Source organism: Sorex araneus, chromosome 7, assembly GCF_027595985.1.
Source record: "Sorex araneus isolate mSorAra2 chromosome 7, mSorAra2.pri, whole genome shotgun sequence".
Lineage (NCBI taxonomy): Eukaryota > Metazoa > Chordata > Mammalia > Eulipotyphla > Soricidae > Sorex > Sorex araneus.
This window is the reverse complement of record NC_073308.1, coordinates 17,847,966-17,866,333: the sequence shown is the minus strand read 5'-3', so window position 1 is coordinate 17,866,333 and position 18,368 is coordinate 17,847,966. Positions and strand designations below refer to the sequence as shown.

Sequence of the window (18,368 nt, the reverse complement as noted above, 5' to 3'; positions counted from 1 at the left end):
ATAACATTTGTGATGCTGAAAAGTCATGAATCTTTTTGAACATGCTTTTATACTGAAAGATATGATTAAAGGAGGATAATTATTCTGGAAAAAGAGCTTTTTCAGGGTGATGTGTAAACAACAATTCATTTCTATATAGGCAGGCATCTCTGAAAATCCAGGGATACTACAAATCATGGTTGAAGATCACTTCTCTTTCAATAGACCCACAATGACACACGGATTTTTAATTTTTAGCAGACCTGGAGCACACCAATAATGCAGGCTCAAAACACAAAAATTCAGGGTATATCCTGATAAAGGGAACAAAATATATTCAACCTTGAAACTTCTTGGGAAAATTCTTTACTCCTTTAATCCACACTTTATTCTCCAAGAAAGTTATTAGCGTTCTTATTCTATTTGACACTATAACATGTTGATAAACTATTGCTGTAAACATTTGTTCCCAATGGAGCAAAAACGTAAATCAAATTAATGTCAAGTATAAATGCTTGCCCAACATTCAACTTTGTATTCAAGAGAAACTACTCCAGTGTATTTACTGAAATTTATGTTTACAATTTCATCTCTTTACAAATTCACTTATTTCATTGGATTCCTTTCCATGTTTTTATAAAATAGAAACTTGCAAGTAATCACTATAAATAAAAGCTAAAAACATGTCAGTTTGATCTGTGAAGAGAGCAGTTTCCAATAAAGTAAAACTAATGCAAAATTTGAGTGCGTTTGTAGATTTGCACATGTTTTCTTAAGAGAAGATCACTTATTCAATTAGATTCGCTAAAGAGTATCATACACCCAAAGAAAGAAATATAACAAATGGTTCACTTGAAATCTTAATATACTTCTGAAGAAAACAGAAATTTCCAAAATTAAGCATAAAACCCATGTTGTTTGTCTGTAGTTAGATAAGACTTCCATATGAAATAAGTACAAGAAATGAGGTACTTAAAACAATTTCCAATAAATGAAGAGCACAAGGTTGAGTGCAGGAAAGTGGGTGACTGACTTGTGCTGTACTGATGGCCAGGTGGGTCTGCTTTTTCTTTTTTCTTTCTTTTTTTTGGGGGGGGGTCACACCTGGTGATGCACAGGGGTTACTCCTGGCTCTGCACTCAGGAATCACCCCTGGCGGTGCTCAGGGGACCATATGGGATGCTGGGAATCGAACCCGGGTCGCCCGCGTGCAAGGCAAATGCCCTACCCGCTGTGCTATCGCTCCAGCCCCAGCCAGGTGAGTCTGTGCAGAGCGCAAGCCCACAGTCACGTAAGATACACGTAAGATGGGATCTTTTTGTCTGGCATTGTTCTTCTTAACTTCTTTCAAAGAGAAAACAATCAGCATAGAATAGAACTTGCATGTATCAAGTTTCAGAATGAGGCAGAATCTTCCACTATTTCCTGTTTCTTCTCCACAAGGCCTTTCTGGTATGTGGGTGCACATTCAGAGTTGTGCAGCGAAGGATTCAAATCAGTGGAGGAAAAGGCAGATAGACCTTGAGTCCAGGTTGCAGACTAACAGTCCAGCGAACGTGCTTTCACGGTAGTTTCTCAACTCTAACACAGAGCACGGAACACGACGAGCCACGCCCCCCCGCCCCCCTCCCCTCTCCACTCCCACTGCCTGGTCCCATGAAGTCATAATCTACAATAATGCCGAAAAAGCTGTGTTTACCACCAAATTAAAATATACAGATTGAATGATAGTTGATATTGGAAATGTGTCTTTCTTTGCTTTAAACTTCATGGAGGTAGTATTATAAGCTAGACTGTGCCCTACAGTAGAAAGTAGTTATCTTGAAAGTGAGCTTCATTTTTATGTTAGCATGCCATCAAAAATCAATCCACAAAATCACCATTGATTATTTTAATGCTTCTAATACATAACTTCTTGTTAGTAATAGCTACATTTGGACCATTTGGACATGACTTTCTCCCTAAAATACCAAATACTTAACGTTTGATTTCTGTAAATCTCCCAATCTGACAAATTCATGCACTTGCAGATCCTTTTTTTATTGTCAGCATTTATGTCTATTATTTTGCAGTAAGATGAGAGTTAGAAACTTAAAGCACAGCAAATTTTACCTGGACTGTTTTGGGATAAAAACTGAAAGTATGTACTATAGTAGTATCTAATATATTCTATCACTCTTTTATCTGGAAAATATTTAGAGTTTCTGCTTTACTTTGAAATTCAGGGAGCACTTCCATAAATAAAAAAACAATTCAAATCCAGGTATACACTTTACCTATAACATTTTGTACTTCTTAATTATGTTATTAGAATGAGGAAGTATATTAACATTTGCAGATTAGATTGCTTTCATCCTTTGGCCATTACTTATGAATATTAAATGTCAAAACTAAAATGACAGATGATTTCTGAATTCAATTAGAAAAACAATAAACAGTGTCTCAAAAACCATAGTGATAAACTAAACAAAGCTCCAGCTACAAACAGACATAGTTTAAAATTTCATTTAATTTTTTAAAAAATAATACTATTTTCAGTAAATACTTCTTGTTGTAATGATTATAGGGTTTCCAAAAACAAATAAATTTCCAATAAATGTTGTAGTAAAAAAGAATGAAAATTATTTTCTTAAAATGACATACAACAAAATAAAGGGGAAAGTATATGGTAAATGCTATTGTCTTTTCATTATTGCTGCAAAAAATGCATTATTGCTGGTATATGACATTAGCTTGAGAAACTACAATGAAAGTATAATTTCCAGTTCACTTTTTTCATGGTAAATAATTAGATTTATACTAAAAACATTACCAGATAAATACATACCTCTCTGAGAGTCTAGCAAGCTACCGAGAGTATCCTGCCCACATAGCAGAGCCTGGCAAGCTACCTGTGGTGTATTCGATATGCCAAAAACAGTAACAATAGGTCTCATTCCCCTGACCCTGAAAGAGCCTCCAATCTTTGGGAAAGACGAGTAAGGAGAGGCTGCTAAAAATCTCAGGGCTGAGTATAATAGAGACATAACTGGCGTCCGCTCAAGTAAGTCGACGAACAACGGGATGACAGTGATACAGTGATACTAAAAACATACTCAAGACTAAGGCATAGTACAGATAGTCCAGAGGTTAAGATACTCACTTAAAGCCTTGTACTATGTAGCTAACCTTCTTTGTAGCCCTGGCACAACACATAGGTCCCCTGGACTCCATCAAGGGCCCCTCCTAAGCACAGAGCCAGGAATGTCCCCTGAACAATACCATGTGGTTCTCCCCTCTAGAGCCCCCCCACAAAGAAAATATACAATAAATGAAAATAATAAAGGATACAGGATATATGTCTGGGCATGATACTCACCATAAAAATATTTACTTTTGAGCTAGGATCTAATTTTTGCTTTCAGGACTCAGTGTTTGAAACATTGAGCTTGACCCTCCTGGACACTTACTGGGAAGGGGCTAGTTAAGGAAAGCTTCCTTTGGAGAGGGAGAGAGAGGCAGAAGCAGAAAGGAGCAGCATTTGGCACCCGTGACTGGTGAAAATCCAGACAAGAATGGATCTCTGAAGCAAGCACGCAGTTCGGTTCTGACCCCAACAAGTGTGAGCTCTCTCTGGGAGAAGCAAAGAAAACAGTGGAAAGGGTAAAACAGCAACATTTCCCCTCCCCCTGTAATGCTGCTCACTGGCGAGTTACATGATTAAATGAAAAAGGTAGGGAAAGGAAGACATTTATAATACAATAGACAAATGACAATGCATTGCTAGTTAGACAGCATAATAAGTACATCTAATTTTCTCCTTAAACTCCATTTATTCTTCAAAGCCCTAGATCATTACCAAGGGACCACATTTTCCAACTGAGGAATTACTGAGGAGGAAAATGAGATTTTTATTAAATATTCCAATTGTTGTAAGCAAACTCTTTGCAAATAGCTCTTGGAATAGATTTAATAGAAGGTAAGGTCAACATTTGTCTCCTCACAGCCAACAATGTGAAATATTTGCACAACTTTGGTGTGTCTTTATATTATTTAATCACTTGTTTAACTTTTAGCATGATAGGAGATTTAAATGTTTCCCTAATGGTTTATAACCTTTGCTGTTACCCAAAGTAACACATTAACACAATTATCAGTGTACTATATGTTTATAAAACAAAAGTTCCAAACGGTAGCATTTTAAAAACCAGTTGACAGTAGGGCTTCAAGCACTTTTTCAAGGAAGAATATGAATGTTTATTTAAATAACTTTGTAAAAAATATCTTTAGGAGAAAATATAGCACTTTTTCAAGGAAGAATATGAATGCTTATTTAAATAACTTTGTAAAAAATATCTTTAGGAGAAAATATATTGCATTTAGGCATACTATGTAAAATAGTTAAATATGCTAAACTTTATTAAAATATGTTTTATATTAACTGCTCTCACAGGCACCAAAATATAGTTTTACATATTATATATTTTAAAAACTTAACTATATGTCATATAACACAAAATATGAGATTACTTAGGAAAATGATCCACTGAACTTCCCTTCATTTAGGAAAAAAATATTATTATTTTGAAGTCTTGTTTTTTTTTATAAATGTTATTTGAGGCACCATGATTTATAGTACTGTTAATGATAAAGTTTCATGCATACAACATTCCAAAACCAGATTCTACTAGGATTCCCTCTTCTGACCACCACTGTCATAACAAATGACCAAAGGCATTCCTTGCTTTTGGTGGGCCAGTAGCCCACTCACCCCTGGAGTTCTCAGGATTCACTGCATTTAAAGCTTGTGGTCCAGTACGTGGAGCATCTCTGAAGACTCCTGTGTAGCACTCTTTATTATTATGATTTGGGGGAGAGGTTTTGGCCATGCCCAATGGTGCCCAGGACATATTCCAGGGTCCATGCTCTGGAGTGACCCCTGGTGGTGCCCAGGGGGCCATATGCAGGGCCAGAATCAAAGCAGGGTTGGCTGAGAGAGCTGCATGCAAGGTCAGTGTCTCCTTCCTTGGACTATCTATCTCTCAGACCCTTGCCTCATTATTTCATTCAGTTTGAAACTACAGATCTCCATGTCCTGGACTCTGATACATATAATTTCTAAATGTTCATTTTATTTTATTGTTTAACTTTTTATTAAATCACTGTGAAATGCTTACAAAGCTGTTAATGATTGGATTTCAGTTATAAGTTTTCCAATACCCATCTCTCCACCAGTGTACATTTCCCAGCACCAGTGTCCCCAGGTTCCCTGCCATCACCCCACCGACACCCCCTGCCTGCCTCTATAGCAGGTGCTTTTTTTTCTATCATTTTTAAAAACTACGCTCATATTACTTGTACTTTTATCCAAAAGCAATTGCTCATATTGTATATCTTAGGCACTTTGTATAAATGCATTTTTGTAAGGGTGTAAATCATGTCAGATGCCATGTGAAATTTTTTTTTTTGCAGTGCTGGAGATTGAACTTGGAACTTTACATATGCAAAGCAAATGCATACTCAGTAAGTGTCTAAAAAACTTTGTAGACACAGGGCCAGAGTCACAGTCCAGCAGGTAGGGCACTTAGCTTACACAGCCCATCCAGGTTCAACCCCTAGCACCCAATATGGTTCCCCCTAGCCCTGCCAGGAGGGACCCCCTGAGCAAAGGAGTCACGAAATTCAAAGATTCCTGAGCACCACTGGGTGTGGTGCACACACAAAAAACTTGTTAAGTACACATGCATCTATATAGCAGCATTTCACTCTTTTTTCACTGGTGTACGGTATCCCACATAGTAATGTCCAACAAGGAATGCACTTTGCTGGATATGTGTATGGGTTGTGTGCAGTCATTTTATTTGAATAAAAATGGTGATGATGAATGCTGTATTGTCTCTTTTCCTTATCTCCTGCTTCTCATAGGAAAGGTAACAACGGCTGTAGGATGTGTATATCTTTATATTGGCTCCATAAAAAATAAATTTTTCAAAGGATCACTCAGATTTAGTTTACAATGCTGATATATGTATATTCCTGTCAGCATGTATTACTATTTACATTTTTGTGCCAATCGGATAAATGTGATGTCACAATTTAAATTGACATTCCTGGATTTTTTATTTTAACGAAGCGAATCTTTTCCATCCAACAGTATCTTGAGATAAAAATCTACATTTAAAAAAATGGAGATTCTATGCATTTGCTATTTGGTTTATTCCTTAGCAACTTGAATTTTATTATGATTGTGAAAAGCTATTTTTCACCAATTTCCTAATCAACTCTTGTTATAAAGTCATGTTTGTTATTCACAGACACTTTTGCCACTGTACATTGTTGCAAGAATACAATACCACAAGCCAGGGGGCTTTAACAATAGCAACTTACTTTCTCAAGGGCCTGTTAGCTGGAAGTTCAAATCTAAGTTGTCATGAAGGCAACCTGAGTTTTTAGAGGCAAACTTTACCTACAAATACTAATGCCTAGAACTAATGAGATGAAAGGAAATAAACTTATTAAACTGCTGATTTGGAGTGTATATTACCTAATTCATTTTGTTAGACACTTGAGAAGAAGGGTAAGAAATTCTAAGAAAGAATTAAGAAATTCTAAGAAAATTCTTTGAACTATGAATATTCATTAACTCTTTCTGGGTGTGTGTGGCGGAAGGCGGGGGCAGGGGAGGGAAGGCACACCAGAGGTGTTCAGGGCTTACTCCTGTTTTATGCTCAGGGATTACTTCTAGCAAGGCTCCACACTCGGTACCAGGAACTGACCCTGGTTGGCTGCATACAAATGAAATTTAAAATAGCCAAAGAGAAACAAAGAATAGATTGGAGACTATAGGGAGGGGGGTAGAGAAAATGAGATATTGGTTAAAGGCTAAAATTTCCAGCTGATGAACACAATGGTCTATTATGAAAAGAATAGATCCTCAATGTTCTCATCAAACACTAGCAATGATAATTATGTGAGATAACAAATTTGTTAATTAGCTTTACTAAGGTAATTATTTCACAATGTATACATAGCAAGTCAACTCTTTGGTACCCTACATTTCCAGAATGATATATAAACGTGGGAAAGAATAAAATATATATATATAAATCAGTGTGAAAGTCCCTTATCTTTTTAGGTTTTCCATGGGAAATAAGCAAAAATATAAAGGTGGGAAGGCAGTAGATCCATTGACAGCCATATAGAAAGAAGACTGATCAATAGATGATCTTAAGTACTTATCGTATTCAATTGTGAAGACTGTCAAGTCCAAAATCTCAGGATGGTTTTCAGGCCACATATGGTGGCTCTTGGGGGCGACTCCTGGCTGGGGGCTATTTCCAGTTCTGCGACATGCAGTGCCAAAACCAAAACAGACCAGCCATACAGAGGGCAAGTGTCACAACCCTCGTACAATTTATTCTCCACCTAACCTTATAGCTTTGTGGGAAAATTTCTTCTAGAAGAAACTGTGATTGTTGCTTCTAAGCTTTTCATCTCATTGGGTGAGTACATTATTGAGGGTAAGCTCCTCAACAATTAATAGAGATCAGCCATATTTGTGATTTTACTAGATTTATGGCTGACTCAATAGTGGTGGTACGGACTAGTCAAGATAACACATAAAACTATAACCATCACCTTCTCACTTTGATTCAGATTTGCCTCCAAATGTTTATTCATTATGGCAAAGGTGCACATGTAAGAGTGAGTGTGTACAAATGTTCTGTGCAGGGGTTTCACCAGGTCTACTGCAAGTGAACAGACCCTGCTCTTCATCTTCTCACCAATTCTCCCAATGTGGCTGGAGGCAGGAGCAAGCCTGATGACTCTCCACTGCCTCCTTTCTGATCCCTAGCATACCAAAGTCACCCTCTCTCTAAGGTCTAATGATTACTTGGCGGGTACATTTCTCTTGGGTCTGGTAAACCTCATCTTTTACCAAAGCAGATCAAAGTGTCCCAAGGAGGTCACAGAAAAAAATTAAACCAAACTTGGCCAGAAGCCCCCCTCCCCACCCCCCCTCCCCATCTCACCCCTCACTGGACCTGGGAACCCAGTTTCCAACAAAAATATGGATGGAAAAATAGATGATGACAAAGTAAAGTGGGTCTTTATATAAAAAATAATAGTGTGGTTAAGCATCCAATATCAGAGTGCAAATAGCATGTTCTGTGGGCTTTGCCAGATAGAGGCTTGCAGTCTTGCTATCCTAAGTTAGCAGTAAGTCAGCGAGGATTCGCTTATGTTGAATGTTTAGAGAAGCATTGTGTAGAACTCCAAATAAAGTTCAAAACATGCACCAGAACTCAAAACATTCAGAAAGAATAATACTCTCACTGTCGAGTAAAGACCCACTACTCTGCACCACAGGTTGGGGTACCACTCTTGAACTGAAGTGACACTGGTCATGGTCTCCTTAGAGCCTCTCTCATTAAATGCATGAGCACTCTAAAGGAGCATCACTCACTATCAGGATTTTTTGTAGTCACAAAATAAGTTTGCTCTTTTTTTTTTTTAAAGCAATCTCTGTGTTTCTTTATAAAACTGCATTTCTTCTGTGTGCTCATCATTCAAATGTAATATTTTAGACTCAAATGCAAATTGAGCCCTTAGGTTAATAATCATAGATTAGTAAGATCTAATCTACTGAAAATCTTAACTACATAACTGCATATGTGATTTTCCTTCACAAGTTAACATTCAAATCCTAACTCTATTGAAGCCATTGTTTAAAATATGTAACTGAAAATCATTATGTACTGTAAAGTATCTATCAGAAACAAAACAGTGATTTTAAAGCAATGGAATTGAACATTTTTATGTCAACATTATATATTTAAACTATCCTATAGTTTGAATATTATTTCAATTAATAAAACATAATATTGGCTCTATCCAATTTCTTAAAAGCATAATTTTCTTAAAAGCCTAAATTCAAGCATAAATGTGAGTTTATATACATAGTGGCATCTGCAAATACAGCTCAAGTTTTATAATAAAAATTCTATATGCTATAACTTATTTTCCTGAAGATTACTGACCTATAGAAAACTGTTAACAAAGGGAGGAAGGAAATTGAAATATCAGCCCATAATCCACCATGTGAGCTAGAGAGAGAGGAAGAGAAAGAATGTAAGCAGAGAGGGAGAGAAAAGGGGAGGGAAAGAGACAGAGAGAACATTAAAACTGAATATTTGATTATTGAAGGCTATCCTCACAAGCAAAATATTTTCCCTCAATTACACCTAATTATTTAATTGTTTACATTTACTAATGAAATGAAACAACACAAAACAAACATGGTAAGGGGCTGTTTTTCTGCAGTGTGTAATCATCAATCAGTGCACACAGAACGATTCCTAAAATTATATGAATCCGGCCAGCTTAAATAGAAAGGCATATTTTATCCCAATCAATGCATAAAAGTAAAATCATCCGTAGCTGAGGCAGGTTTCCCGGCTGTACAGTTCAGCTGTAATGGTCCTGAGCACTTGCATATCAATTACGGTAATCACAATCACGGTCGTTAAGCTGAATGCTCATTATGATCAGGATGCTGGTGGCAGCAGATTCCATCACCAGGGCAGTGGGCAAGCAGTCCGGGTCCCACCCAAGTTTCTGCAGGCAGTGATGTGCCACATTAAGTCTGTGATGTGTTCCCCATCCCACTCTATTCCAAAAGCCATAGACAGCAAAGGTCAGCTTTATGTTCTGTGCAATATGCTTAGGTTCTCTAAATTAATTCTTTGGAGTGCTGGATTTTTTTATGCTTTGTGGCTTATAAAATTCTGTTTAGGACCAAACTGCACAGGGAAAGAACAACAAAGGCCTGCTGTCTGCTAATGCTGTAACTCACCTCTAACTAGGCAAGGGGGGCAGCACCTAGCATGTGAGCTGGCACAAAGGTCCCTTCCCGAATAGAAATGGTTCATTAAAATCTGCTATCTGGAGGCAGGATGTGGCTCAGAGCACAGCGCATGCCTCACATGTGTGGGGCCCTGGGTTCAATCCCCAGCATGTCACAAAGAATAATATTAAACAAATAATAGTAGTTGTTTAAAATGCACAATGAAAATGTATTTGAACAAGATCTGATCATTTCTGCTTCAGTCAATATGAACATATGTCAATATTCTAAGAAGTAGAAGAACAATTTTAGTACAGTGAATTATTTTTGTCCTATTGCTTTAGACTTTTGTCTAAACTAGATTAAGTAGATTCAAGAATGGGCTGGAGAGATAGCACAGAGGGTAGGGAGTTTGCCTTGCATGCGGCTGACCCAGGTTCAATTCCTCCACCCCTCTCAGAGAGCCCGGCAAGCTTCTGAGAGTATCTCGCCTGCAGGGCAAAGCCTGGCAAGCTACCCGTGATGTAATAATATGCCAAAAACAGTAACAAGTCTCACAATTTGTTGTGAGACGTTACTTGTATCCGCTGGAGCAAATAGATGAGCAGGAGGACAGTGCTACAGTGCTACAGATTCAAGAGTAGTTGACCAGTAGATTCTCTTTATTTAGTTCCAATTCTGTTTTAAAAATCGCAAACAGAATTATGAAGTTCTAATAGACAACATTTACTTGAACTTAAAAAGTTGGACACTTAAGATGCAGACTGAGCATCAGAAATAACTTGGGGCAAAGGAATGTAACTTCTAGGACATGTAGTTCTTCTTTTAATCGACTTCCAAATTTGAAGGAAATATCTTTTTTTTCCCTAGTGTTGATTTTCATAATTTCTGAGAAAAAATACCAATATTCTTTACTCTGAATGAGTTTGTCCTATTTTGTAGTGTTCTTTATAGTGTTCTTCAGGTGAGTAGCATTAAAAATAAAATGAAAAAATTAATATTTGATGTTAGTTGACATGTGAATGTGATTAAAGAAAGAGTACTTAATTAACATTTTATTTTATTTTCATAAAGATACAAGTGAACATATCTGTGTAACAAACTATTTGAAATTGATAATCTCTTCCATATCATAGTTCCGTTTTGATAGGAGGCAGAGTCCCTCCCTTCTGACTAGCTCCCAGCAGACTCCATACTCAACCTGCTCTAAATAAATGGGTCGATACCACAGTTCCTGAAGCAACAGATCTACTCAGCAAATTACATGCTGCTCAGAGTTATTCTTCCTGTCATTTGGTGAAGAGAGATGAAAAATAGACAGCAACCTCATAGTAATCCCTCAGCATCTATAGGGGTTCAGCTACAAAGACTCACCGCACAGGAAGAACATCAAAAAACCAATGGGGAAATCAGGAAGAAACCCAGCAAGCTCAATGAGCAAAAATAATATCACAGAAGACATAAACACCAGAAAGTCCTCAGACAATGTCTTTAGTGATACTAACCATAGCATCATAGTATCATAGTCAGCAAAGAAAGTTCAAGACTCAAATGTAAAAACTTATGACAACCAGAAATAAAGAACATGGTAGGTGATATAAAAAAAGAGTCAACCGAGGGGCCAGGGAGATAGTAAAGGAGGTGGGGTGCTTGCCTTACATGCAGCCAATCAGGGTTCTATCCCCAGCATCCCAGATGGCCCCCTGAGTGACTTCCAGGAATGATCCCTGAGTGCAGAGACAGGAGTAACCCCTGAGCCACCACTGGGTGTGGCGCGCACACACACACACACACACACACACACACACACACACACACACACAGATCACCTCCCCTTGTTTTTACTTTTAGAACCCTTGCTTTTGTCAACAGTACCTTAAAGTCCCTCAGAAGAATCTTGTGTTCAAGTGAATAAATACCATTAAGGATCATTACCAGAGCCAATGAGTCTGATTATATATGGAGTTGGGTTGTCCTGATCCCTTTTCAAAACAGCACTTGTATTATTTTATCAATCTAACTTTGCTATATATAAGTAATGAATAATTTTCTGTGAGTCACTTGATTAAAGAGAGTATGAGAACTTGCCCTTCCACATTCTATAGAGTTAGAGATATTGTTGTCTTCCCAATTCTGGATTTTTGTCAAGAGCTAACAAATGTTACTGTGGAAACAGATAACAAACGAGTTTCCTTTCTGCTTGTATGTCACATATATAGAAAAACTCACTAACTTATATGGTATCTCTGTATCTCTCAGATATGAACCTACAAGCCTATGAACCTTTTAAAAATCATATTATATACCTCTCGTTTCCTCTGCCCACCCACAGAGAGATAGGGAGAAGGTAAACAAGTACTTGGTTCCATGTCTGAGAGAAAAGTATCCTCTTCCTGTAAAACACAGATTCACGTCTGGAAACACTGGCTTTCGCAAAGCTAATGATGAGTATCATTGACCACAGGACAGCTGAGCCAGAAGTGAATAGAAAACAACCGCAAAGCTTTTAATTTTAATAAGTATAGGTATTTGCTCTAATTGGTATCTGTTTTTCACAATTTAAAGGGAACACTGCATTTTAGTTAGTTTTGCTTCACTATTGCTTACACTCACCTTGCTACAGACCCACTTGTCAGGGTTTTCATCTCTGAATTTCTTAGACCCATATGAATCAGGACCATACTTGCTGGACGTGTGAATCATTGGGAGATACTTCTCATTTTTATGGTAGTTAGAAAATGGCAAAAACCTGAAAGAAGAGGTGATGCTTTTAGTTTGATGTCTAGATACACAAAATCAAAAATGCAGGATGAGAATGTTTAGTAAAAATTATTTACATCACTTGGAATGAGATCATTTGGCTTACTCTTCAATCTATGAATCTTAATTTCTTATTCTGTACATGAAAACCCCAAAGCTTTCTTCAAAGAATTTATGGGACTCTACTATTTTACTAAGGTGAGAAAAATTAGGTAAATTTATTAATTAATAATGACAACTAATTAAAAATTCATCATGGAAACCAAAGTATGCTTGATTTTTAAAATGGTAGCCTGGAATAGAAAGGACTTCCAGGACAAGGATTCTAATGGAAAAAGGTTTTCTTTAAATCCAAACTCACCAAGTAACAGAGGCACATTTAGTAAAGGTTATAAGTAATGGAGTTTTTGAGTGGCCAGACCTATATTAACATTTTAGCTTTGCCTTGCTAGCTGGATTCGCTCATGCAATTTTCTCATTTCTCTATGGGATTTTACTTCCATATTGGATTGCTGTAAGGACTGAACAACTATATACAAAAGCAAAATAAGAAGGTTGAGAAGAAGAAGCATCCAATTAGCTACGGGGTGCTGAAAGTAGAAAATGAGAGTGCAAATAGCTCATTGTAGTTATTATCACCACCATCCCTCTCATCATCATCATCACAGCCATCACCATCATCATTATCATCATAATCACCTCCACATCATTACCATGAGTATCAATAGCCATCACCATCATTAGCGTCATCATCACCACCATCACCATTATTACCAGCAGCCCTAGCATCACCACGGCCATCAACATCATCACTTTAAGGTTTTACTATGATCTACATAAAAGATAACAATTTAAAAACCCATGGATGTAGAACATCTGAGATTGTGATATGGTTTTAGACAACCTATGAATTGTCTGGTATTTCACCAAAACCATCTGGAATAAAGATGTAATAAAAAATATAAATTCACAAAAAGAAAGAGGACAAAAGAGAAGAATCAGTGGCAATAGCACACATTTGTGGCAAGTGGAAAGGTAGGTCCAAAATGTAAAGCCAGAAATCCAAATTCTAGAAGATAAACAGCAAAGAGAAATGGGGGTGCCTGTTGTGCAGAAGTTTAGCAAAGTTGGATGATGATGCAACATCATCAGCACTATCTCCGAAGAAAGAAGGTGGTGTGGAGGCTAAGGCACAGGGACAGAAGGAAATCGATCAAGCAGTTCATCCCCAACTTCCTCTCCCGGTGCCTGCGTGTCTGTAAGAAGTCTGTCCTCAAAAGCCTTTACACCATCTCAGGGGAGAAGGCTGAAGAGAATATTTGGATTTTAATCTAAGTCTGCCCACTGTGCCTTCATTCATTCATCTCTATGTGGACTGGCAGGTGGGCTTAACTACTAACAAAATTAACCTATTGCTTTTCCTCAAAGGATACCGAAGATTCCCATCCAATATCAACTTCGGGAAATTTCTTTGATTTCATTTTGGGCGGGGGGACTTTGGGACCACACCCAGTAGATTTTAGGGCTAACTGCTGTCTCTGGACTCAGGGATCACAATGCTCAGGGGACAAATGATCAGGGATGATATACACTACCACGTCATCATCACCACCATCACCATTATCACCAGCATCCGGGGCTGGCTGCAGGCAACGCAAACACCTTAACTTTGTACTTTCTCCCCTGCCCCTTCAATCATATTAAGTATGATGACCAGCTAGGTTGAGAAATATTTTTTTTTGGTACATGGTTGAGAAATATTTTAACCAATCTAAATAAACACATATTGGGTCAACTGTTCAGTTCACTGAAATGGACCATAAAATGCTGAATTTTTCTATTTATAGCAGAGTAATCTACATTTTAGAATAGATATAGCAAATAAATATCTCTACCTTTAGTCTAAGAAAGGATGTAAATTGTGTTTTTACTAAAATACATTCAAAATCAAAATTTCCAGGTAAATCTACAATGTCAGAAGGATTTCTAAACAGTCCAGTCATCAGTGAAGATGTTTTAGACAAGCAGAATTCTGGCTGAAAATAATGTCAATAAAATGAGCAATAATTTGGAAGAAGAGCTACAGAAGCTTCATTTCTGGTGACAGACAACTTCCAAGGAGCTTGTAAAGTAAAAAGAGCCAGACGGGTCTCATTCATAAAGTATTTTGTTCTTAAAGTAGAGTTCACAGTTGAAATTTAAAGCTCAGAAAATGAGCACCACAGGTGGTGATGGTGGGGGAATGCAGTTTGGATAGAGAAGGGACCACTATGACAATGACAGTTGTAAGTGACCACTCTGGACAAGAACTGTGCAATGAAATAGGTAAAGGATCAAACATGATAACATGATAATCTTTAAGTACCAGTACAGCAAGCCATAATGTCCAAAAGGAGGGAGGGAGAGAGAGAAAGAGAGAGAGAGAGAGAGAAGAGAGAGAGAGAGAGAGAGAGAGAGAGAGAGAGAGAGAGAGAGAGAGAGAGAGAGAGAGAGAATGGGAGGGAGAGGGAGAGAGGGAGAGGGAAAGTGCCCACCATAAAGGCAGGCTGGGGGGAAGAGAAAGGAAAACTGGGGTGGTAAGAAATACACAGTGGTTAAGGGATGTGTGTAAGAACACTGTATGACTGAAACCCAGTGATAAACAACTTTGCAACTGTGTTTCTCACGGTGATTCAATTTAAAAAAATGAAAGCAAAAAAAATAAAAGGAAAAGAAAAAAAAAGGAAGTGAGCAGCAAGTTAGTAGCATAGATTCCCCCCTTCCCCCCAGGGTGGAGATAGAAATGTCTTATTGGAATATAAAAAATGCAAGTGGCATGACTATCTGTTTAACTAGACAGGAGCTTATGTTGCAAGTTTCCGATTTAACTGAGAAGACATATTTTACCCTTGTCTTCACATTTTTCTTAGCATAAGAGGATTACAACTCCCTGGATATACTATTATTAACACTCTCGAAGTATGCTGACTCAGTAATTTCATTATATCCCTGCAACAGCTTTATTAGATATATGTATGTGTACGTACATATACATACACACATATATGTGTGTATATATATATACATATATATATCACTGTCACTGTTATCACTGTCAATGTCATCCCATTGCTCATCAACTTGCTCAAGCAGGCACCAGTAACGTCTCCATTGTGAGACTTGTTACTGTTTTTGGCATATCGAATACTCCATGGGTAGCTTGCCAGGCTCTGCTGTGTGGGTGTGATAAACAAAAAAAAATCCAGAACTTGAAAAATAGAAAAGAGAGGCCAGAATAATAATACAGCAGATAGGGTAATTTGCCTTGCACTCAGCTGACCAGGGTTTGATCCCTGTCATCCCATATGGTCCCTGAGAATCTAGGAGTGATTCCTTTGTACAGAGACAGGAGTAACCCCTGAGCCTAAAATCATAAATAATAAAAATTCTTATAGAGGGGCTGGAGCAATAGTGCAGCAGGCAGTCAACTCCCAGTTCAATTCCCAGCAGGTCACAGGGCTCACCAGACCTGCCAGGAGTAATCTCTATAAACCCAAGGACAGCCAAAGGTAGCCCCAAAATCAAAAATAAAATTACATTATGGAAAAATGCAGATCTGCAATGCTAAGAGGATACATTTAAAACAAAATCTCTTAAACATATGTTAAAGATAAAAATACTTGAAGGGGGGGTTGGAGCGATAGTGTAGAGGGTAGGGTGTTTGCTTGCACATGACCAACCCAGGTTTGATTCCCAGCATCCCATGTCGTCCCCTAAGCACCGCCAGGAGTGACCTTTTTGGGTGTTACCCAAAAAGGAAAAAAAATATACTTGAAGGGCAAAGGTTACTTTTCAGACACATAACTCATACAAATTGTGAACACTCTTTTGACTGCACATGGACTGACTTAATGGTACTTGTCTGTTACTAGTTTACTTATATATATGTGTGCATATATATATGTATATACACATGTATATAGCACAGTAGGTAGGGCATTTGCCTTGCATGCAGCCAACCCAGTTGGATTCCTCCATTCCTCTCAGAGAGCCTGGCAAGCTACCGAGAGTATCTCACCCGCGGCAGAGCCTGCAAGCTCCCCGTGGCATATTTAATATGCCAAAAACAGTAACAACAAGTCTCATAATGGAGACATTACTGGTGCCTGCTCGAGCAAATCGATGAGCAATAGGATGACAGTGATACACACACACTACTTATATATATGTATGTATATATACACATATACATATATATAGCAGTGTTAATTTTGGAAAGCATTTAAACACAAATTTCTGCATTGGGGGCCTTGGGATGTGGCTCAGTGGTAGAGTCCTGGTGTTGTAGGTCTGAGGCCCAGAGTATAGTCCCCAACACAGCTTGTATGCTGAATGCTTCTCCACCCCTGATACCAGCACAACAAGTGCGCATGCCACCTCTAGAGTGCCGGTAAGTGTGCAACTCCTACCCTCAGTCATCACAACAATAACAACAACAACTAGGGGAAAAGGGAACATCATAATTAAAAAAAATTAATCTGTGCTAGGAGCTAGGAGATAGTACAGAGATTAAAGTGCATGCCTTGCATGTGGCAGACCCTAACTCAAGCCCCAGCAACACACAGTATGCATGGCCTGGGTGATCTTCACAACTGCAGAGCCCAAGTAGAACCACATCCTTGGGTCCTCACATTTGACCATTGGCAGGTGAGCCAAGAATTGCCGGGAAGGGCACCCAGACCTCTTGAGCACCCACTCCCCTCATCTCTGTTAAAAGATACTGGAATGAAATAACTCCAATCAATAGCATTCTGGTAGATTCATTTTTAGGTCATTTGTAACAACACAAACTAAGAAAGCTTAAGAGCTAAAATTGATAAGCCTGGATATTTTATGGACTTGTATAACTAATGCAAAGAACAAGTAACTAAGTAGGAAAATGAGGCCTCAGGAAGCACTTGTATGAGTTACTTTTAAGATATTCTAAGAAGAAAATAAGACAAAACTAAACAGAGAATATGCTAAGGGAAGTCAAAGGGGGTTTTGTCAAGTTACAGCCAACAAAATTCCTTCAGGATCAGAAAGAGCTCAATATTGCAGGTTGAATCCCTGGTAGCACATGGTCCCCTAAATACCGCTTGGATCAACCCCAGAGCATTGAGTCAGAATACATTGGAGGGTGTTCCCTTCACTAAAATAAAATAAAATAAAATAAAATATCTAGAATTTCTAGAGGCCAAACTCTACTATATCTGTAGTTTAGGTGGAGTCTGTGCAGAACCAAGTGGTGTCTGTGTTCCACCGCACCATCCACAGTGCATGAGATGGGCTCCTAATCCTAGAGGCGTAGAGGGTGTCTTCAAAGCACGTTGTCCTCCTTCCTCTGTGCCCCTACCACCAACTCATGTTCTTCTGTAAATCCTCGACATCTTGAAACTGGCCTCTGACATTCCCAGTCTCTATCGCCAGTGACTCTCACCTATTAGACATCTACCATCTCCCATCTGGCATCTGATGAACCTTTTTCTCCAGAACTTCACGCACTGGGATGGGTCTACAGTGTCCGTGGGGTCAAGTTCAAGTCCTTCCCCATGCCTGTGGCCCTTCACACTTGGGTTCCACCTATATCACCGTGACCACCACACCCTCAGTGTGACCATTTAAGCAATGGTAAAGGCTTAATGGCTTAAGCAAAGGCTCAGCAACACAAGAGACACAAGTATTGGCAAGGAACCAGAGGACCCAGATGTCTGGTCTTTCATAGAGAAGACTTTATCTCCCATCTCCCCACAGAAGTCATGCTCCGAGCACAGCTGGGGAAACT

At 38.4% G+C, this 18,368-nt stretch overlaps 1 protein-coding gene across 2 annotated transcripts in view; it reads right to left on the bottom strand.

The window, feature by feature from the left end:
* SPATA17 (spermatogenesis associated 17) overlaps positions 1-18,368 on the bottom strand; it is a 167,717-nt gene that overhangs the window by 23,891 nt on the left and 125,458 nt on the right. The window contains exon 9 of one of the 2 annotated variants that reach the window (XM_055144650.1): positions 12,419-12,554. The exons of the other annotated variant lie outside the window; for it this stretch is intronic. Coding sequence (XP_055000625.1) covers positions 12,419-12,554 — 136 coding nt within the window. The remainder of the gene's footprint in view (positions 1-12,418; positions 12,555-18,368) is intronic. 2 annotated transcript variants of the gene reach the window in all.